This window comes from Phyllobates terribilis, unplaced genomic scaffold (genome assembly GCF_046119375.1).
Source record: "Phyllobates terribilis strain yellow unplaced genomic scaffold, ASM4611937v1 Scaffold_10__3_contigs__length_209671492, whole genome shotgun sequence".
Taxonomy (NCBI): Eukaryota; Metazoa; Chordata; class Amphibia; order Anura; family Dendrobatidae; genus Phyllobates; species Phyllobates terribilis.
The window spans coordinates 135020009-135043665 of NW_027362770.1; the positions used below are offsets into that span (position 1 = coordinate 135020009).

At 46.1% G+C, this 23657-nt stretch overlaps 2 protein-coding genes across 3 annotated transcripts in view; one reads left to right on the plus strand and one right to left on the minus strand.

Moving 5' to 3' along the window:
* On the minus strand, window positions 1-17467 carry ATOX1 (antioxidant 1 copper chaperone). The gene is made up of 4 exons (XM_073649837.1): window positions 17314-17467; window positions 7598-7673; window positions 4302-4455; window positions 1-258 (listed from the first exon to the last, which is right to left on the minus strand). Exons 1-3 carry the CDS (start codon window positions 17317-17319, stop codon window positions 4328-4330), a joined length of 210 nt encoding a protein of 69 aa, XP_073505938.1. The 5' UTR covers window positions 17320-17467; the 3' UTR covers window positions 1-258; window positions 4302-4327.
* G3BP1 (G3BP stress granule assembly factor 1) overlaps window positions 17402-23657 on the plus strand; it is a 24044-nt gene continuing 17788 nt past the window's right edge. For both annotated transcript variants that reach the window (XM_073649834.1, XM_073649835.1), the window contains exon 1: window positions 17402-17561. In XM_073649834.1, the coding sequence (XP_073505935.1) occupies window positions 17482-17561 (80 nt within the window). In that variant the 5' untranslated portion in view covers window positions 17402-17481. The remainder of the gene's footprint in view (window positions 17562-23657) is intronic.

Genomic DNA, 23657 nt, shown 5'->3' on the forward strand with positions numbered 1-23657 from the left:
TTACATTGTATTACTTTATTACAACAAACTACAGGCTTTCTATGCATTTTTTTTACATTTTTAAGACCAAAAACAGAGGCACTTAAAATAGCAAATCCATTTCAACTGTGCGTAACCCACGGTCACTAATATAATCAGATTCTCAGAAATCCTGACAACTAACGAACATACAGACAAGGTCCCCGATTCCACTCTCTCTCCATAAAAGGTTGGGATATAAGTGCCATACGTCTATGACAGCGCAGTTTATTCTCAGATCTGAAAGATAAAGAATTATCAAATTGAATCAAACTTGAAGAATTTAAAGGAGAAAATGGAAAAAAATGGAATATTCTGATATTCTTTGTACTGTGTTTCCATACAGAACCGTACAGAAGATCCAAACTGCCGGAGACCGAAGAACAACGCTATCTGGGGGCTACATGTAAACACGGAAACCTTTGGGAGCCTCAATAGTGTCTAGATGCCATTCAGGGGCTTTAAATCACTTTAAAAAATTGAAGTTGGTGGTCTTTCAAATTAAAAGGGTTGTCCACGTGGACAGCTCCTTCTGAAAACTTTAGTTTCCCCTTCAGTAAAATAATAACACATACTCAGCTCTGGTGTCAGCACTCTCTCTCCCAGGGATCGCATAACACCATTATGTCACACGATCCCTGAGGCCAATCAGTGCTGGCTTCACTCTCCCCTCCTCAAGAAATCTAGAGGTAGTGAGAGAGCAGCTGCAGCTCTGACTTCCTCAGGATGTCATCTACATCAGCAGGAGGAGTGTGTGAAGCCGACGCTGATTGGCCTCAGGGATTGAGTGACATAATGTTATGCAATCCCCGGGAGAACAAGAGCTGACTGCTGGAACAACACAGACACCGGAGGGGAGTATAGGTGTTATTATATTACTAGGGGGGAAACAAAGGGTTTCAGAAGAGGTTGTCTGAGTAATGGACAACCCCTTTGATAAAAATTATAATCCTCACACTAAGGGTACTTTACATTACACAACTTGTGGCATTAAATGACGGCCGTTCAGCTGCTTGATTAGCAGTCACAGAGTTTGCGACTGCGCTTCAGACATGCACTGAACGATCTGTCATTGTTTACACAGGACGATGTACTTCTGAGAAGGACGACCTTGAGTGCAAACCAGAAAAGATCTTAGGTGAAGGCTAAAAATCATTTTTTGCAACTCGGTTTCATTAATAATGGTGCAACGTTCGGCTTTTACAGCCTCTTTGTTTCCCAGCACATTTCACTTTGATGTGGTCAGTGGTCATAAATCAGCCGAGAGGAGCTCAGAAAAAGACAGATAAGGATGACAAAAGCAGTCATAGCAGGTTGACGCATTTTCAATAGCAATAGTGCAACACAGAGGATACAGGAGGCAAAAGGAGGAAAGTTTTTAGAGAAATCCAACTGTAAGAAATATTTTAGCCCCAAAAACATGCATTTAAAGAGGTTGTCCACTACTAGGACAACCCCTTCTCGATCTGAAGGTTTGGTGACGATTGACAATGCCGTTCCAGCAATATTGGTCACGTGCAGACTAGACTTGCATGGCCTCGCTCAATACAAATTAATTGAGACACGTCTAGTGGGAATGTGGCCAGAGTATGCAAATCACATACTTGCGGTCACATGATGGCAAACTTTTTTCCTCTCCACCAACCCCCCACTCCCGAACGTGACGACATGGCGCCTTATCAATGGAAGAAGTAGTTGAAAGAAAGAAGAGCTGATTGGAGGATGGGTGATGGCAGGATGGATACAGAGGGCAGAGGAAAGTTGAGTAGAAGAGGCTTCTTCTTTTTTTTTTTTAACCCCTTCCCAGCTGATTCAACTTGCATTGAATTTTTAATGTAAAAAGCTGTGTCAAAAATGCTGCGTCTGAACGAGCTCTTACAGCCAGGGAGCAGAAGGAATGGAAACATGGCTGAGCTCCTCAGAAACATTTAGGAGATTTCTTTATATATTTTTTTTAGTTTAACTCGTAAGAGAATTATTTGCAGCAGAATGCTGAACTGATCCCCTATCCTATCAATGGGGGGATCAGTTATTAACCCCTTTAGGTTTCAGGTGGTGGAACTGTTAGGCCCCATACAGACATCCCTGTTTTTCACATATCCATTATAATCTGTGAGATGGTTTATACAGACAAACTGATCAAACATTGAGGAAAACGATCCATTTTTTTCACATACAAGAAAAACTGAAGTGTGAATAAAGAATACTTGCACATGTTGAGTATTTGCACCAAACACTAGAATGATTGGCAGGAAAAACGCCATGTACAATACGTGCGTGCTTTTATGTCCATTTTCGCCGCCTTTTTTTCCCCATTCATTTGAATGAGTGAACAAAAAAAATCTGCAAAAAATGCTTAAAGGATTTATGTGCCGCAGAGCGGAAAAAAAACCCCAAAAAACTTAATTGATGGTTTAAATTTACAAGGAAAAAATAAGCAGCATGCATGAGATTTCAGAAGTGTCATTCACTCTGCTGGTACAGAGAAACACTACTTTTTTTGGTGCAACAATGAGTGGCAAAAGTGAAATGTGAACATACCCTAATAGGAAGCCTGAAGTACTACAGATAGGGTGGGGTAGCAGGCTTCTAAAAATACCGGAGCTGTTGGGGGGAAATTCGGATTTTATTCATATACAAATCTGACTCTCTGAAATATTATTCTGTAGGACCTCAGATTTCCTAGGCACGTTCCTACTGACAGTTTCCCTTTAAAGTGGATGTTCAGGACTTTAACAGTGATGGCCTGTCCTAAGGATAGGTCATAAATGTCTGATCGGTGGGGGTGCGACACCCGGCACTTCTGCCGATCAGCTGTTCCCGGTGTCTGCGGCGGGTAGAACTGCACAGCACAGCTCTGTCGGTACATCCTCCACCCATTCATATCGATAAGGGGCAGATGTGCAGTACCGGGCCGCGGCCACTGTTCTGATGACGGAGCTGTCCTGTGTTGCTCCGGACGCTGCCGACACCGGGAACAACTGATCGGCGAGTTGTCGCACCCCCACCGATCAGACATTGATGACCTATTATCAATGTTAACCCCTTCACGCTGCAGCCCTTTTCAGTTTTTTGCGCTTTTGTTTTTTTGCTCCCCTTCTTCCCAGAGCCATAACTTTTTTTTATTTTTCGGTCAATATGGCCATGTGAGTTGTACTTTTGAACGCCACCATTGGTTTTACCATATCTTGTACTGGAAAACGGGGAGAAAAATTCCAAGTGTGGTGAAACTGCAAAACATGTGCAATTCAACTATTGCTTTTTTTTTTTTTCTTTCCATGTTCACTGAATGCTAAAACTGACCTGCTATTATTATTCTCCAGGTCATTACAAGTTCGTAGACACCAAACATGTATAGGTTCTTTTTTTTTTATTTAAGTGGTGAAAAAAATTCAAAGTTTGTTAAAAAAAAAAACAAAACAAAAAAAAAACGTGCCATTTTCCGACACCCGTATCGTTTCCATTTTTCGGGATCTGGGGCAGGGTGAGGGCTTATTTTTTGCATGCCAAGCTGACGTTTTTATTTATACTATTTTGGGGTAGATACGATGTTTTGATCGCCCATTATTGCAATGTTGCGGCGACCAAAAAAACTTAATTCTGGCGTTTAGATTTTTTTTTATCGTTACGCCGTTTACTGACTGAAATATTTTTATATATTGATAGATCGGGCGATTCTGAACTCGGCGATCCCAAATGTGTGTATATTTTTTATTGTTTTATTTTGAATGGGGAGGATTTAAAAACTTTTATATTTTTTTAAAAACATTTTTTTTACTTTTTACTTGCTTCAATAGTCTCCATGGGGGACTAGAAGCTGCGATCGCCTGTGTTACACATAGCAGGCCGCTGGGTGGCGCTCATAGCAGATCGGCTATGACAACCGCAGGGGTCTCATCCTGACCCCGGATTGCAATGCCAACCCATCAGTGACCCGCAATCATGTGACGCGGTCGCCAACAGGCGAAGCCAACGATGCGCTTCCCGGAAGCGCGAGTTAAATGCCCCTGTCAGAGATTGGCAGCAGCATTTAACTGGTTAACAGCAGCAATTGGATCGTGATTCCACCAGGGAACATGTCGGCTGTATAGATCAGCTGTCATGTGCCTGGAAAAGTGCAGGCTCATCGCCGGAGCCCGCACCAAAACAGGGGGACACAGCATGTGCAGTACATGTACTGCGCATGTCGTGAAGGGGTAAGTTCTGAACAACCCCTTTAAAGAGAAGGAACACTAGGGCATGTTTTATTGTTAGAATTTGTTTAAAGAGCCATGAGCTCTCACCGTCTCACTCTTCCTCCGGCGCCATATTATTTGGTACATAAGTGTTTCACTTCTTTTCCAGTCTTCTTCAGGGTCTCCAGCAATTGGTCCGCGGAGTGATTACCGGACTCGATCACCACCTTCTTGTTCGGCAAATCAATTTCATACTGAACATCTGAAGGAGAAACAACTTAGATCAATAAATGAGTAGCGCTCGAGGTGTATATAATACACGGTCAGCACAGCAGCGACACTCATATAAACGGTATGTATGTGGTTATACAATACAATCCCCATGAGATTTAAAGGGAATCTGTCAGCTAGTTTTTGCCATATAATCTGAGAGCAGCATGATGCAGGGGCTGAGAGTCTGATTCCAGTGATATGTCACTTACTGGGCTGCTTGCTGTAGTTTTGCTAATCTACAACGATTTTATCACTAGAGGACTAGTGCCATGTAGTCCTTGATATGCATGAGCTCTGTATAACTCTGCCCCCACCAATGATTGGTCAGTGAACACAGAAAGCTGCCAATCAGTGGTGTGGGTGTGGCTGTCAGTTAGGTTGAGTGGGTGGAGAGTCGGTTTAACTTTCAAAAAGAACATTGTACAGCAGACTGATCAGAATTATCAAAGTAAGTACACCAGCCTGATCAGGTCTAATAGGTCTTTTTAATATTGTGAAATCTAGCGACAGATCTACGTTGATCTGGTCTCATATTGCAGTGAAAGCTAAGAAATATATTAAGAAATCTCAACATTCAGAGAACTGCTAGATCTGCAGCAGATAAAACAAGGATTTTATCAAAACTGCAGCAAGCGGTCCAGTAAGTGATACATCGCTGGAATCAGACTCTCTGACTTTATATCATGCTGCTCTCAGATGGGGCAGCAAAAAACTGACTGGGGACAGATTCCATTTAAAACAAAAAATGCTGCCAGTAGTTGCCACTAGAGGGAGCTTGCTGTATACCATGTATACACTGAATTTAAAGGGGTTTTCCAGACTTCCAATATTTATGACCCATCTACAGTATAGGTCATCGATATTGGATCAGTTGGTGTTCAACACTTGAAATTCCCATTAAATCAACTTTTATTAGCTATTTAATTACCAAAAATCAGATTTGCAGGAAACTCCTCGGCCCGTTGCAATCTTACTAAAACACCATTTCTTTCAGGAACATGCAAAAAAAAACTTACAGACTTACAGTTATCTCCTGATGTTTCGGGATGTTGCCCCTCATCAGTGCAAAGTACGAGATCTGATTTGGCTAGGTGGAAGGCTTAAGACTGGGATCTAACAGGTAACTTTCTCCTTGTGGAGAGTGACAAACCAGGCCTGAGATGCATCCCAGTCGTAAGCCACTCACCGAGCCAAATCAGATCTCATACTTTACACTGATGTGGGGGCAACACCCTGAAACATGAGTCTTCAAATAGAAATTCTGGTTTGGCTTTTATCCTAAATCATGTGGCAAGGTTCATTATTGACTTTTAGAATTGCTGCTTTCTATAGGTGGCGCTAGAGTTCTAGTCCTCTTCCTCTCTGAAGAGGCAATTTGCATATTTAATTTCTCAGAGGAGCATGCATGGCCTAAAAGTCTCCTCACTCTGACATGCCAGGCCTGGCTTGTCACTCGACAAGGAGAAACGTTACCCTTTGGATCCTAGAATGTTTCAAACTTTAGTGTTTCTTTAAGAAACTGAGTTTTTCTTTTGTATGCAACCATTACTTATAGCGTTAACTTCAGTTCTTTCTTTTCATACTAATTTTTAATTGTCCATTGGTAATACTGTTAAATCTGTCTGACGGGGCCTAATTGTTTCCACTCTCCTGGCTAATGGCGAACCAGAATAATTTCCTGTAGTTTTATTATTTTATGACATTCAGTAGGGAGTCATTTCCTTGTCTTTTCATTTTATTTTTGGCAGCGAGCGCAGAGCTGAATTTTTTATTATTTCATTTTTTTTTTAAGATTTGACAATGCTAAACTTTTAAATGATTCGTCAGAACATTAAAATCACTGACGGGTGAAGTGAAGAACATTGATTTCCTTTTGATAACGGCATGAGTCATTTGTTTTAAATTTTTTTTTATGGTATTTATTGTATGGTAAAAATTACCTGCCAACATGATTTTGACAATATCAAACTTGTATAATGGTGAAAAATATATATAAAAAAAAATAATCAGTTTGTTTTGCCATTTTTTGAGATCTGGATTTTTTTTATATTTTTCTCATCGACAGTGTTTTTTTTTTTTTTTTTACGTTGCCAGCTGACATTTTTTATTGATATCATTTTGGGATAGATATTAATCTTTTTATTGCATTTTTTTAAAGAAATATTTTATCAATTCTGGCATTTCATATTTTTTTTTCTCTTTACAGCATTTACCGTATGGGTTGATTCATTTTATATTTTGAGATATGGAACTTTTAGGGATAAGTTTATGCTTTATTTTTTTTTCTTTCTATATATTTGCAAACTTTTAAAAAGGGGAAGGTTAATTCGAATTTTTTAATTCATTTTTTTAAAAATATTTTTTAAAAACTTTTTTGGTCCCACTATGGGACCCGAACCTGCGACGGTTTGATTATTTATTCTTTACACAATACTACTGTATTTTTATTTTTTTTTTTTTAAAATGACGTTCTCCTATGGTGCCCAACCCACAGGCTGGGATTTACAGAACTAAGATTGCAGCCATGGAGGCCTTAATCAGGTCCTTGGCTGCTATGACATCCCATCAGCACCCTGCAATCTCATTGTAGGGGGCCGATTCTGAGCCAGCTCAGGTTGCTGCTGGTACACAGCCGACATCTGCTGGGTGCGGGCTCAGCTCTTGAGCCAGCCCCATACTTGTGGATCTGATGCAGAACGTATTGTTACATCCTATGTCAGGAAGGTTAAAGTAGTCATTCTGATCTTTCCTTAGGAGAGGTTATCAATATCAGGCGACCCCCTCAATCAGGTGTTTGCAGGTCCTGTGCCAGCCGGGAAGTAAACCGTGTAGATACCCCGAATACCACAGCTCCATACACTGTGTAGTGGCCATTCTGGGGTACTGCAGCTCAACTTCATTCACTCAAATTGGAGTTAAGCTGCAGTACCCTAGAGCGACCACTATGGTGTGTATGGAGCTGTGGTGTCCCGGATCTTTACGCCATTTGCTTTCAGGAGCTGCAATCAGCTGGTCGGTTTGGGTCCCGAGTACTGAGCCCCACCGATCTGATACTGGTAACATATGATCCTGGAGGACAGCTTTCCACATAACAAGTAAACACCTACTCGTAAATTTTAAAGAATCTTTACCTCCGAGCCGAGAAAGTACACTGATCACAGCATTCGAACAACCCTCACAGGTCATGTCCACGTAAAACTCTTCCTTCTGGAAGAGAAATTAGAAATTGTTACATCAAACCATGTAATATATGGGCGCTGTGACCCAACAACTTAGAGGATTTTTTCCTTTCCCGGTATGGGCGGCGGTGGGCACTGCTCAGTTACGACTGTATAGTGGCCGCGGCCGGGTACTGCACATTTGCCACCTATTCAAATCAATAAGTTATTTTCATCCTATGGTATTCGTTGACTTTTTTTTTTTTTTTACAGCAAATTATTCCAAATGGCGGTTTATGAATATTGCGCAAAAGCAAAAATGGTCTTTATTTCTGCCTTTTACCTTGTTAAAGGATGTTTTGGAGAAATGTGCAAAAATTAGATAAGGGAAGACGATGTGGGGGGACGAGAGTGCATGTGGGGGGGACGAGAGTGCATGTGGGGGGGACGAGAGTGCATGTGGGGGGGACGAAAGTCGCAAATGATGAATTAGCCAAAAGGATCTGGAAACACCAAACCCTGCCCACAATGACAAACAAAGAAAACCCCACAAACAACAACAGGCTAAATGGTGCCAAAAACTAGATAAAAAAAAGACAATTGCAATAATGAATTGGACCCCATGTACCTAGTGACCAGTTACAGACGCTCGCAACATGGTCACATTTTAACCATACAGCAACAAAACCTGGACTTACCTTACACAACCCTATGGTGATTTTTTTTTTTTCCAGGAACCATTGAAGGTTGCAGTTTTGCAGTGGTGTCACGGACATTAAAGGGATGTTCCCATCTAGGACATTTAAGGCATATCCCCGGGATATGCTGTAAAACACTGATAGGTGTGGGGTCCCATAGAACAGGGCCCTGTCTCACATCGTGGAAAACGGAGACCTCACCTTCCCATTCCTGGTGGTGCTGGAGAGATAGGACCTGCATCAATCAGGCCTTTATGGTATATAAATGTCCTTAATGTGAATACCCCCTTAAAGTGTGATCATATTATAACTCTGCCTACTAATATATGGTGCAAGGATGAACCACGAGTTCAATTCCATCTCGTGTCTGCCTCAATAATAGGAAACTATATGACTTAAAGGGATCCTGTCAAGACATTTTACATATTGAAGTAATGGTATGGCTGTACAGGCGCTTGTCCCCCAATAAAAAGGATACCTTTTAAGTAGAGATCCGATATGCCAGTCTTGAGAAATCTAGTGTAGAAGTCGTATGCAAATTAGGGTGGAAGGGCACTGGGGGCGTGTCCTTACGCTTGGACAGCTCCGTTTTCAGTGTCAAAGCTATTCTTTCAACTGCTCTGTGGTCAGTTAGTGGCGACATGGCGCAGGCTGGGCATAGTTTGTAATATATCAATTAATCTAATTCTAGGCTCTCCGTGTGTAAAGGTTTCTAATCCTCCAATATATTCCCTTATATGTTCTCTCCTAGCTCTAAACCCTGTCTCTGTTGCCCATAGCAACCAATCACAGGGCAGCTTTCATTTTAGAAAAGAGGTTTAAAAAATGAAAGCCGAGTTCTGATTGGTTGCTATGGGCAACAGAGACAGTTTCTCCATTAGACAGCATTGATAAAGGCCCGGTTGTGTTTATATTGTATTCTTGGGTAGGAGAGAGGAGGAGAACGGTCCCTCTTTAGGCAGGAGCACGAGCACAGTTGTCATGTCCAACTTGTACAGTGAGGACTATACAAATACATATGCAAACCAGGAAGAGGAATAGGCCGCATTCACTGAGCATGTGCGACCTCTCAGGAAATTACTACAGGACGTATCCAAGGGCAACCAGCTAAGGAAAAACCTCTGACTTGGGGTTTTTCAGTAGCCGAAGCAGCGAGCAATTTTGGAAATTGATTGCAATTGACATCTTTATTTTTGGATTTTAAGCCACTGAGCTGTGATTGATATTGTGGGAATATCCCTTTAATGGGGATTCAGATATCTTTAAACGGCGTTTAACCAGTGATGATATTTATAGAGTTAAACTTTTAAGAAATTCTGTCCAGCTTGAAACGTTATAAAACTTTCCAAATCACTTTTTAGAGGGAATGGTCTTAAAAGGGAATCTGTCAGCAGATTTTTGCTATATAATCTGAGGCAGCATGGGGTAGGGGCTGAGACACTGATTCCAGCAATGTATCACTTACTAGGCTGTGTGCCGTTTCCATACGAGTGTGTTATCAGCAGGAGCTTATCACTGAGCGAGACCTGGTCCGACTCCGCCCCCAGCACTGATTAGCAGCTCACTGTATACAATGTACACAGAGAGCCTGGTGTGGGCGGGGTTAGCTTTCTGAGCTCTGCTACATCTAAAAACTCTTATTGTATCACAATTGCACCGAGTAAACTAAGTGACACATTGCAGGAATCAGGGTCTTTTTATCTATAATATGCTGCCCTCAGGTGACCTGCTCACAGATTCCCTTTAAATCCTGTAAAAACAATTGCTTGTAAGTGGTTTCCACCCCACTGCTTTCCCCCCAGACTATTCCCCTGCCTTCAGCTGCACTAATATCAGGATGTAATCATTTACAAGTGATGGCATTGACAGCGTCAGATCAGCACTCGTGTCTCCCTAAGGGCTCGCTCACACTGTTTTAATCAGACAGCACTTCAACCAATGTTATACTATGGGGCAGTGCAGATCCGCGCATCCACCCAATACAAGTCTATGGGTTCGTGTGAAACATTAGACTGCACTCAGATGTCATCCGAGTGCATGTGCATAGAGACAATGGAGAAATTAATTTCTCCATCTTCTCCACACCTGTGCTGCAATTCTCTCATGCGAGAGCATCGGATCACACTCCGATTAATATGCCCGATTCTCTCACGAGAAAACATAGGCTCGTGTGAGAGCTCTGCGGATGGGCTGCTGCTGCAGTAGAGTGCTCTGATAAGCAGAACATTCAGAAGAGGACACGTGCTCATCTGACCCTGTCATCATCTGTATTCCAAATGAGTACATTCTGATATCAGTGCAGTTGAAGGCAGGGAAATAGACTGGGGAAAAGTAGAGGTTTGGAAGCCACTTGAATCATATTTTTTTTTTTTTTTTTACAGGAATGAAGACAAATTCCCTAATAAAGTGTTTTGCAAAGTTTCATAACTTTCCAAACTAGACAAATATATATATATATATATATATATACATATACACAGTGCCTACAAGTAGTATTCAACCCCCTGCAGATTTAGCTGGTTTGATAAGATGCAAATAAGTTAGAGCCTTCAAACTGCAAAAGAGAGTAGGTTTTATGAACAGAAGCATAAATCTTACAAACCAAAAAGTTATGTTGCTCAGTTGAATTTTATAAAATTTTAAACATAAAAGTGTGGGTCAATTATTATACAACCCCTATGTTTAATATTTTGTGGAATAACCCTTGTTTGCAATTACAGCTAATAATCGTCTTTTATAAGACCTGATCAGGCCGGCACAGGTCTGTGGAGTTATCTTGGCCCACTCCTCCATGCAGATCTTCTCCAAGTTATCTAGGTTCTTTGGGTGTCTCATGTGGACTTTATTCTTGAGCTCCTTCCATAAGTTTTCAATTGGGTTAAGGTCAGGAGATTGACTAGGCCACTCCAACACCTTGACTTTTTCCCTATTGAACCAGGCCTTGGTTTTCTTGGCTGTGTGCTTTGGGTCGTTGTCTTGTTGGAAGATGAAATTACGACCCATCTCAAGATCCTTGATGGAGGAGCGGAGGTTCTTGGCCAAAATCTCCAGGTAGGCCGTGCTATCCATCTTCCCATGGATGCGGACCAGATGGCCAGGCCCCTTGGCAGAGAAACAGCCCCACAGCATGATGCTGCCACCACCATGCTTGACTGTAGGGATGGTATTCTTGGGGTCGTATGCAGTGCCATCCAGTCTCCAAACGTCACGTGTGTGGTTGGCACCAAAGATCTCGATCTTGGTCTCATCAGACCATAGAACCTTGAACCAGTCTGTCTCAGAGTCCTCCAAGTGATCATGAGCAAACTGTAGACGAGCCTTGACATGACGCTTTGAAAGTAAAGGTACCTTACGGTTACTGTACTTCTTATATATGTGACTGACATGTTTCTATCTATCTAATCTATGTGTGATGCTCTATTCTTTATATTCTAAATTGTCGGGTACCAATGCTGAATTGCCGGCCGGCTTTTTTAAAGAGAGTGTCTTCTGAGCAGTTTGTCAGCTTTTGGACACCTTTGAAGGTGTTTTCTATGTGTTTTTATTTGCCTGCCATTGGTTTTAACGGTGTTCGACGAACAGTTCCACGAACATCCCGGTGTTCGACGAACCGAAACGAACCCGAACACTACGGGGGTGGCTCAACACTAGTCAAGTCCAATGAACTCGGCTCACCTCATGCACGTCACTGACAGCGCCGTGAGAGCAGGAGAATTCTCTCACGCTGGGATGGCATTCTGGTGACAGGCTGGATCGCAGCTGAGCGCTGCCATCCAGCTTGTCATCCTTCAGAGACACTGCAGAGCGCAGGCATTATGGGAACTTCCGATTCCGGTATTCGATATTCTAAAAGTATCGGAACTCAGATACCGCGAATATCGGTTGATACCCGATATTTCAGTATCAGAATGCTCAACACTACTCGTCTATCTTCGGCGTGCTCGAAAAATGTGTTTGAGTCCTTGTGGCTGCATGTCTCGTGGCTGTTAGGCAATCCCTGCATGTGTTGCGGCTGTCTATCAGCTGTGAGACATGCAGCCGCAGGCACATGAACACATTTTTCGAGTGCGCCGAAGGCACCCGAATAGCACCAGAGCGCCCTCGGACAACCCCTTATCCGAGCACGTTCGCTCATCACTAGTTGTGACATGCTCTCGAAGCTTCCTACAACTACATTACCAGTCGATCTTTCCCACACTTTCTTGTAATTAAAGGGATTATTTATAAATTTATAGGAGTCTACAAAAGGGAAGCTTTTATAGGTTTTTATGGTTTCAAGACAAAATGCGATGCTTTATTTTCTTTTGTATTCTGCACAAGTGGCTATAAAAGATTTTTATTTTTGCTCTTTGCTTTTTTATGAAAATGACTTATGGGTGTCGTAATTGCCTTTTCTTTGTAGTGTAGCAAGAAACCTGCAATGCATATGTGTACGCCCAGGGGTGTGACCAGGTTCCTAAGATCTCTGGCAAAAACTGCAGGAGGCGCAGTAGTAGGTGGTCATAGGGGTTTTGGGGGGCAGCAGGCATCAACAGAATGGGGTTTAAATGTCCCGATTTTGTCTACTCAAATCTTATTATACATCTGTCTGGGCCCAAACACAAAATCTGAAACACTGCACCCCATTTTCAAACATTAAAAAAAGAACCAATCACTCGCCATAAATATGTAATTTTTCCCTGGTGTAAATGCCACTGTTCTCCTGAATCCGGCGTTGTTTTTCCTTTTGTTCCTGCGCCTCTCCGCTCTGGCGGTAGACCTGGGCGTGGCCCTTAATGCTTCTCTGTGGGTGTTTTCTTGAGGTCCACACCCACTTCGCCAAAAGGACTAGATTTCTATACATGGAAGAGGTGGCCGCATCTCAGGATTGGAGAGGCACTGTTGTTAACATCTTAAATGCCGCTGTCAATCACTGACAGCGGCATTTAAGAGCCACAATCCGGCCCAAAAGTTCGATCAGATGGCTTTCTGCGATCACATCGACTGAAGGATCCATGCCAGCAGGGCCGGCTCCAGGTTTTCGTATATTGCTCCCTAAGGCACAGCGGGCCGCCCCCACACAGTCCTCCACACGGCACAGCGGGCCGCCCCCACACAGTCCGCCATACAGAATAATGGGCCCCACACAGTCCGCCATACAGAATAATGGGCCCCACACAGTCCGCCATACAGAATAATGGGCCCCACACAGTCCGCCATACAGAATAATGGGCCCCACACAGTCCGCCATACAGAATAATGGGCCCCACACAGTCCGCCATACAGAATAATGGGCCCCACACAGTCCGCCATACAGAATAATGGGCCCCACACAGTCCGCCATACAGAATAATGGGCCCCACACAGTCCGCCATACAGAATAATGGGCCCCACACAGTCCGCCATACAGAATAATGGGCCCCACACAGTCCGCCATACAGAATAATGGGCCCCACACAGTCCGCCATACAGAATAATGGGCCCCACACAGTCCGCCATACAGAATAATGGGCCCCACACAGTCCGCCATACAGAATAATGGGCCCCACACAGTCCTCCATACAGAATAATGGGCTCCACACAGTCCTCCATACAGAATAATGGGCTCCACACAGTCCTCCATACAGAATAATGGGCTCCACACAGTCCTCCATACAGAATAATGGGCTCCACATAGTCCTCCATACAGAATAATGGGCTCCACATAGTCCTCCATACAGAATAATGGGCTCCACATAGTCCTCCATACAGAATAATGGCCCCACATAGTCCTCCATACAGAATAATGGGCTCCACATAGTCCTCCATACAGAATAATGGCCCCACATAGTCCTCCATACAGAATAATGGCTCCACATAGTCCTCCATACAGAATAATGGCTCCACATAGTCCTCCATACAGAATAATGGGGCCCACACAGTCCTCCATACAGAATAATGGGGCCCACACAGTCCTCCATACAGAATAATGGGGCCCACACAGTCCTCCATACAGAATAATGGGGCCCACACAGTCCTCCATACAAGATAGTGGGCCCCATATATTGCTCCATAGAGTATAATGGACCCCATAGAATTTATTTTTGATGACTTTTTTATTTAATCTGTTCTCTGAGAACCCCATTTTAGGAAGTCATTAGTACAGAATTTTTAATACATGAAATGACGGGGGGGCTCCACCCTGGTTAAACGTTTCTGACCGTTCCCTGCATATAAGATACAGCTGCTTATTGAAATGGATGTAAACGCTATGGGCAAAGCCATCATTTTGTAGCGTTATATCCATGTTTATGGCTGTTTTTCTTACTTACCCATAAAACTATAAAACATGTTCTTTTATGAGAAATGTAGCTCATGTTAAACAATGAAAGCCAAGGAGCTGAGAATCCATCCAAGTTAACAGCGCCAAGGTTTTTTTTAGAAGGTAAATCTCTGTACGCGTAAACTAAAATCACCTTACAAGGGGTATTCCCATCTCCAAGATCCTATCCCAATATGTAGTAGGTGTAATAATAACAATATTAGCACATACATCTAATTAGAAATGTAGTGTAGTTCTTCCGATTCGCTATGTCGCTTACCCCATGTGCAGGGCATTGTAGTAGCTTAGGTCTCCATGGTTACAACCACTCATCTAGTGACAGTTAGTTGATAGCAGTTGTAACCATGGATACCTTAGCTACTGCAATGCCCTGCGCAAGAAGTAAGCAACATAGCTAATCAGAAGAACTATACATTTCTAAGTGGAGGGATTTGCTAATATTATTACACCTACTAAATATTGGGATAGCATTGTGGAGATGGGAATATCCCTATAAGGTTGGGTGAAGATGGCCTAAAGAAACTCCGAGCGCAAACCGGGTCCAAGTCTATGATTACAATCCACTGCTGCAAATCAGCAACAAATCCTGCGGACTTTTACTATGGATCTTGCTGCTGATTTCCCTGTGGAAACAGCTACAGAGACTTTGGTAACCTGACAGTCTTGGCCTCCCTCCTGCAATTACGTCTTGTCCCATGTGAGCACAGAAGATTTTGCTGAGAATAACCACTGATCCACAGCAAAGTCAGCAACATTCTCCTTACTTAACCTAAAGGGGCTAAGAAGAAAAGTCTGCAATCACTGGGTGTCACTGCAGACTGCTAAACCGTAACAGTGCGCACAGGACACACTGTCACAACTCCTGTGTTCACTGAATGAGTGGGTGACGTACATGACCATTGTTATGCTACTTGCACACTGACACTGTCCATTATAAACAGGAGAAGTGCTGCTGACAGATGATGTTCTAGTTGCACAGAACGATCATGTTAACGATCGTTCTGCGGTCTCCGATCTAAATAGATAAGCGACCACCGAATGTCTTAATGATAATGACCACAGTCAGCCAGTTTAAATGGACCTGAAGGGTCCAACGGCTGGGAATGGAGACTGCCGGAAAAAATCATAGCGCTGCGTTTGGCAGCCCCATAAAGGATGAATGGAGCGGAGCAGCCAAATGGAATGGGGAGTGAGACTGACTATCCCACAAGTACCTTCCACATTCACATGGGGCTTATTTTTTTAGGGGCTTATAAACGACATCATATTCAAGCGGAAACTTCTCCCTTTTTGGGGAGATTTTTTAAGCGTTTTTCACCTTCAGTGTTTTTGCAGACTTTTGATCGGACAGTGCCAAGTTTGCAGCTTCAAAGAAGTGACAGGTACCATCATTTTTTTCACCTGGCGTTTTTTTCAAGACCTCATGCAGGAAAACCTAAAACTTTGATCCGTTTGTACTGAGGCGAGCAGTCAGCATTGATGTGCATGGATGCAGCACAGGCACGGTGGGGGGCTGACTCACCGGCTGCAGCCTGGGCACAGGCACGGTGGGGGGCTGACTCACCGGCTGCAGCCTGGGCACAGGCACGGTGGGGGGCTGACTCACCGGCCGCAGCCTGGGCACAGGCACGGTGGGGGGCTGACTCACCGGCTGCAGCCTGGGCACAGGCACGGTGGGGGGCTGACTCACCGGCTGCAGCCTGGGCACAGGCACGGTGGGGGGCTGACTCACCGGCTGCAGCCTGGGCACAGGCACGGTGGGGGGCTGACTCACCGGCTGCAGCCTGGGCACAGGCACGGTGGGGGGCTGACTCACCGGCTGCAGCCTGGGCACAGGCACGGTGGGGGGCTGACTCACCGGCTGCAGCCTGGGCACAGGCACGGTGGGGGGCTGACTTACCGGCTGCAGCCTGGGCACAGGCACGGTGGGGGGCTGACTTACCGGCTGCAGCCTGGGCACAGGCACGGTGGGGGGCTGACTTACCGGCTGCAGCCTGGGCACAGGCACGGTGGGGGGCTGACTCACCGGCTGCAGCCTGGGCACAGGCACGGTGGGGGGCTGACTCACCGGCTGCAGCCTGGGCACAGGCACGGTGGGGGGCTGACTTACCGGCTGCAGCCTGGGCACAGGCACGGTGGGGGGCTGACTTACCGGCTGCAGCCTGGGCACAGGCACGGTGGGGGGCTGACTTACCCGCTGCAGCCTGGGCACAGGCACGGTGGGGGCTGACTCACCGGCAGCAGCCTGGGCACAGGCACGGTGGGGGGCTGACTTACCGGCTGCAGCCTGGGCACAGGCACGGTGGGGGCTGACTCACCGGCAGCAGCCTGGGCACAGGCACGGTGGGGGGCTGACTTACCGGCTGCAGCCTGGGCACAGGCACGGTGGGGGGCTGACTCACCGGCAGCAGCCTGGGCACAGGCACGGTGGGGGGCTGACTTACCGGCTGCAGCCTGGGCACAGACATGGTGGGGGGCTGACTTACCGGCTGCAGCCTGGGCACAGGCACGGTGGGGGGCTGACTTACCGGCTGCAGCCTGGGCACAGACATGGTGGGGGCTGAATTACTGGCTGCAGGGTGGGCACAGACATGGTGGAGGCTGATAGCCGGTTGCAGGCTGAGCACAGACATGGTGGGGGCTGATAGCCGGTTGCAGCCTGGGCACAGACATGGTAGGGGCTGACTTACCGGCATGGCCGGCTGCAGGCTGGTTTCCGGCTGTGACAGCTCAGCTCTCCTGCTGGAAGGGAAGCAGTGATGAAGCCCGGCCCTGCTGCTTCCTGTCTCACATAGGAGGAGGAGCAGCTCTCTCTCTCTCTTTCTCTCCAGGCCTACTGGGGAAGCCACACATAGGACATGATGCTGCTGCCATCTTCTGGTGTGCATGGTCACAGTGAGGACAACACAGTTCTCATCATGGGAGAACCCGGCACAAAGTATGTACCCCCCTGCTTCTGCTCCTCATTACTAATAAAGTCCTGCTGGGAGTCATGGCTGCTGTCACAGCAACACAACACATGTCTCCTCTCTTCCTGTATTGTTGTGGCAAAACTAACCCTGCTGTACAGTGTGCCAGCCTCACCCCGAGCACAGACCGTGACCTGTGGGTACAGTAATAGGGGGGCAGAGTCAGGGGACACAGCTATAGGGGGTGCTGAGGTAACTGTCTCCCCAGCTAGAGGGGCAGACTCAGAGACTCAGCTATAGGGGGTGCAGAGGTAACCGTCTCCTCAGCTAAAGGGGGTGCAGAGGTAACCGTCTCCTCAGCTTTAGGGGGTGCAGAGGTTAACGTCTCCTCAGCTAGAGGGGCAGACTCAAGGACGTAGCTATAGGGGGTGCAGAGGTTACCGTCTCCTCAGCTAGAGGGGCAGACTCAGGGGACGTAGCTATAGAGGGTGCAGAGGTAACCATCTCCTCAGCTAGAGGGGCAGACTCAGAGACTCAGCTATAGGGGGTGCAGAGGTAACTGTCTCCTCAGCTAGAGGGGGTGCAGAGGTAACCGTCTCCTCAGCTAGAGGGGCAGACTCAAGGACGCAGCTATAGGGGGTGCAGAGGTAACTGTCTCCTCAGCTAGAGGGGCAGACTCAAGGACGTAGCTATAGGGGGTGCAGAGGTTACCGTCTCCTCAGATAGAGGGGCAGACTCAAGGACACAGCTATAGGGGGTGCTGAGGTAACCGTCTCCCCAGCTAGAGGGGCAGACTCAAGGACGCAGCTATAGGGGGTGCAGAGGTTACCGTCTCCTCAGCTAGAGGGGCAGACTCAGGGGACGTAGCTATAGAGGGTGCAGAGGTAACTGTCTCCTCAGCTAGAGGGGGTGCAGAGGTAACCGTCTCCTCAGCTACAGGGGCAGACTCAGGGACGTAGCTATAGGGGGTGCAGAGGTTACCGTCTCCTCAGATAGAGGGGCAGACTCAAGGACGTAGCTATAGGGGGTGCAGAGGTAACTGTCTCCCCAGCTAGAGGGGCAGACTCAAGGACGCAGCTATAGGGGGTGCAGAGGTTACCGTCTCCTCAGCTAGAGGGGCAGACTCAGGGGACGTAGCTATAGAGGGTGCAGAGGTAACCATCTCCTCAGCTAGAGGGGCAGACTCAGAGACTCAGCTGTAGGGGGTGCAGAGGTAACTGTCTCCTCAGCTAGAGGGGGTGCAGATGTAACCGTCTCCTCAGCTAGAGGGGCAGACTCAAGGACGCAGCTATAGGGGGTGCAGAGGTAACTGTCTCCTCAGCTAGAGGGGCAGACTCAAGGACGTAGCTATAGGGGGTGCAGAGGTTACCGTCTCCTCAGATAGAGGGGCAGACTCAAGGACACAGCTATAGGGGGTGCTGAGGTAACAGTCTCCCCAGCTAGAGGGGCAGACTCAAGGACGCAGCTATAGGGGGTGCAGAGGTTACCGTCTCCTCAGCTAGAGGGGCAGACTCAAGGACGCAGCTATAGGGGGTGCAGAGGTTACCGTCTCCTCAGCTAGAGGGACAGACTCAAGGACGCAGCTATAGGGGGTGCAGAGGTTACCGTCTCCCCAGCTAGAGGGGCAGACTCAAGGACGCAGCTATAGGGGGTGCAGAGGTTACCGTCTCCTCAGATAGAGGGGCAGACTCAAGGACGCAGCTATAGGGGGTGCAGAGGTAACCGTCTCCTCAGCTAGAGGGGCAGACTCAAGGACGCAGCTATAGGGGGTGCAGAGGTTACCGTCTCCTCAGCTAGAGGAGCAGACTCAGGGGACGTAGTTATAGAGGGTGCAGAGGTAACCATCTCAGCTAGAGGGGCAGACTCAGAGACTCAGCTATAGGGGGTGCAGAGGTAACTGTCTCCTCAGCTAGAGGGGGTGCAGAGGTAACCGTCTCCTCAGCTAGAGGGGCAGACTCAGGGACGTAGCTATAGGGGGTGCAGAGGTTACCGTCTCCTCAGATAGAGGGGCAGACTCAAGGACGTACAGTAGCTATAGGGGGTGCAGAGGTAACTGTCTCCCCAGCTAGAGGGGCAGACTCAAGGACGCAGTTATAGGGGGTGCAGAGGTTACCGTCTCCTCAGCTAGAGGGGCAGACTCAGGGGACGTAGCTATAGAGGGTGCAGAGGTAACCATCTCCTCAGCTAGAGGGGCAGACTCCGAGACTCAGCTATAGGGGGTGCAGAGGTAACTGTCTCCTCAGCTAGAGGGGGTGCAGAGGTAACCGTCTCCTCAGCTAGAGGGGCAGACTCAAGGACGCAGCTATAGGGGGTGCAGAGGTAACCGTCTCCTCAGATAGAGGGGCAGACTCAAGGACGTAGCTATAGGGGGTGCAGAGGTTACCGTCTCCTCAGATAGAGGGGCAGACTCAGGGGACGTAGCTATAGAGGGTGCAGAGGTAACCGTCTCCTCAGCTAGAGGGGCAGACTCAGGTATGGAGCTATAGGGGGTGCAGAGGTTACCGTCTGCTCAGATAGAGGGGCAGACTCAGGGACGTATCTATAGGGGGTGCAGAGGTAACTGTCTTCCCAGCTAGAGGGGCAGACTCAAGGACATAGCTGTAGGGGGTGCAGAGGTTACAGTCTCCTCAGATAGAAGGGCAAACTCAGGGGACACAGCTAGGGGGTGCAGAGGTAACTGTCTCCCCAGCTAGAGGGGCAGACTCAGGGACTTAGCTATAGGGGGTGCACGGGAATACAATTCCAAGTTGGATGTAAAAATGCAATTTCGCTGTTGTGTTTTTTTTTACGGTGTTCAATATGTGGTAAAGTGAGTCTATTACATGATTCTCCAGGTCAGTAGGATTACCCCGATACCAGGCTTTTTAATTATCTTGTTTTTTTTCTCGTTTTTTTTAATTCATAAACTTGGAAAAAAAATTGGGTTGTGGTGCCATTCTGTGAGATCTGTAACTTTTTTCTGTTGATGGAGCTGTGTGGGGGCAGGATGAGATGTCGGCTATATTTGTGCTAGTTTGGGATTAATCGGACATTCTGACTGCTTTATATTGCATTTTTTGAAGGGGGGAGGTGATCAAAAAATGGCAATTATAGCCTTTTTTTTGTTTTCCTTCACCATTTATATCTTGCAGGTGAAAAAAAATGTTATATTTTGGTAGATCAGGCATTCACGGACACGGTCATAACAAATGTGCTCACCTTTCTTTATTTTTTATTTATTTTTGTATTTCTTTATTTTTATTACTTTATTATTTATTTTTATATTTCTTTATTTTAATTACTTTTTTACTTATTTTTTATTTGTTTAATTTTATTACTTTATTTTTTTTTCAACTTTCAACTGTTTTTTTTTTACAGATTCTTTCTTTTTTTTAGTCCCCTCCAGGGGACGTAAACCTGCGATCATGTAATCGCTTGCTCGATATATATATTGCAGTATATGGTCAAATTAATGATTTCTTATTTAATGGTGATGATGGGGGCTTATTATACACCCTCATCTACCATTGGCAGCTCGCCAACATCCATTTTGCGAATGTGTTGAGGGACTCGATGTCCCCGGATATAAACATTTAAATGCCGCCTTCGGTGAGAAACATCCCATGATGCACTGTTCAAGTCACCTGACCGCTGCAACCAGTCATAGGGGCTGCAGCAGTCCTGAGAACGAGGAACAGTGTCATCACTCCCAGTGCAGACCTCAGAGCAAGGGTGACAGCAGGTGAATATGGCAGGTTTTGTTTTAACGGCTTTCGTTAAAAATTAGTCAGCGTTTAACTTCTATAGCCTCTGTCTATTGCTGGATGAGTTAACTGAGAATCATTCAGTAAGCTCTGAAAACAAGGGAGTTGGTAACTCTATGCTCTTCTCAGCTGATTTATGACCACAAAGCCTGGAAAAAAACAAACTGTGCAAAATATTTAATGACACTCAATTGCAAAAAGGTGGACAACCCCTTTAAGTGTAATGAGGCAAACAGTCTTTTAAGTAGGAGCTAACAGACTACACTGTAAGCCAAAATCAGGAGCGGAACAATCAGAGGAAAAGTACCGTATTTTTCGGACTATAAGACGCACTCCCCACCCCCAAATTTGGGAAGAAATGCGGGGTGCGTCTTATAGTCCAAATGTAGCTTACCAGGGAAAGCAGGGTCACAGGAGGCAGGATCCCTGCTGCAGGAAGCCGGCGGCGGCAGAAGGGGGCGATGCTGTGGATCCTGGGATGGAAGGAAGGGTGTCAGCGGTGAGGCAGGAGCAAAGTCCCCACTCAGTGCATTCAGGAAAATGGGTGCTGGAGGCGGCCATCTTCCTGAAGCCCACCGCCCGGAAATCAATGCACTCAGATCTGTCTCACCGCTGACACCCTTCCTTCCAGCTTCGCACCGCCGGGACACCCAGTGCCCGCAGCATCGCCCTACTTCTGCTACCCACCGCCGGCTTCTTGCAGCAGGTACACTGCCTCCTGTGACCCCTGCTGGTAAGCTACTGTATATTTAACTATAAGACTGACCCCGATTTTATTAAGAATCTTTTCTTCCCCCCTATTTTCCTCCCTAAAACTTGGGGTGCGTCTTATGGTCCGCAAAATACGGTACAATAGAAACCCGTCACCACTTCTGTATTTATCACCCACTGCTGGTTTTGACTTACAAATACTGATGTAAAATACTGACCATGGCCTATGTGGCAGACTCAGGAGTTGCGATAGCTCCAAATAGGGCAGGTGCCGACTGTGTTATACAGCCAGCACCTGCGTCTGACAGAAGCTACTGGAGCCAATTCTGATCACTGCTGTCTAAAAATGTAAATGCTGCTGGCAATCTCTGACAGTGACATTTAAAGGGACTCTGTCAGCACAGGAGGACTGTTCAAACTAAATCCCACAACTCAGTGCATCATGGCAGAGCCGATCATTTATATACACCTTCCCACCTGCTTGTTTTTCCCCCCTATCTCCACCACCCGTTTGATTGACAGATCTGTCTTCATAGAGCCAGGGAAAGGTGGAGAGAGATGGAAACCAGGAAGGTGTATATAAATGCTTGGCCGCGTCATGATGCACCGAGCGCCTGTACTTGGTTTGAATATTCTGTGATGACAGAGTCCCTTTAAGGCCACTACTCCACTATCAGTATTTGGTCAGTATTCGGTCAGTATTTTTTCTCAGGAGTGGGAGCCTAAACCAGGAGTGGGTGATAAATGCAGAATCGGTGACTTGTTTCTATTATACCTTTTCTCTGCTTGTTCCTCACCTGGTTTTGCCTCCCACTCCTGAGAAAAAATACTGACCAAATACTGATAGTGGGGCCGTGGCCTAAGTATCACTGTCAGAGACTGACAGCAGCTTTTAAATGTTTAAACTGCAGCGATCAGCACTTTCCAGAGTCCCTTTAAGTGGCATGATCCTGCTTGGGTGCCTGTTCAGGTGCCTTTTAACATGCCACACACTCTCCATCCTGTGTGTGACGTGACGATGGGTTTCCATTTCAGTCAGAATCTTGCTGAATTCCCCCCATTGCCTTAATTTTAGTACTTTTCTTAAAGGGGCTGTCAGGCTATAAGTCTGCAATCGCTCTATGTAACTGCAGACTTGTGAATCCTCACAGCATGTGCGCTATGAGGATTCTCTGGCGCCATGATCGGACTGTCACGTTGCTGCAAGTATAAGAATTGCATACCTCTGGCCACATTCAGACTAGACTGTATCCAGCCTCGCTCAATACACTTGCAATGAGCGAAACAGCTCTGTCTAGTGACGCGGCTGGCCAGTGGACGTGGCCAAGAGAGCGCGGCCTTGGCTCAATACAAGTGTATGGAGCAAGGCTAAGCCCACTGGCTGGGGTTTGTATAACATATACATACCCTCCGTTCCCGACTCAAACCGGTGAATCCCTGCAGAGTACTGCACTGGGGGGATTCATAAGTCTGCAGTCACACAGAGTGACTGCAGACTTATCGGTTTGGACCGGACAACCCCTTTAAGCAATCAGATGATCACAGGTTCAAGTCCCCTGTGGGGAAGAAAATTAATAAATATATATATTATATATTTTTTAATATATATATTAATAATAATAAGAAAAATATATGTGTATATATATATTAGAATAATTTTATATATATATA

Excerpts from the sequence above, each read along its gene's own strand:
- ATOX1 (XM_073649837.1), bottom strand. Across the intron at positions 4,456-7,597 it reads TGTACTTTCTCGGCTCGGAG|ATGTTCAGTATGAAATTGAT; the intron begins GTAAAGATTCTT and ends TTTCTCCTTCAG.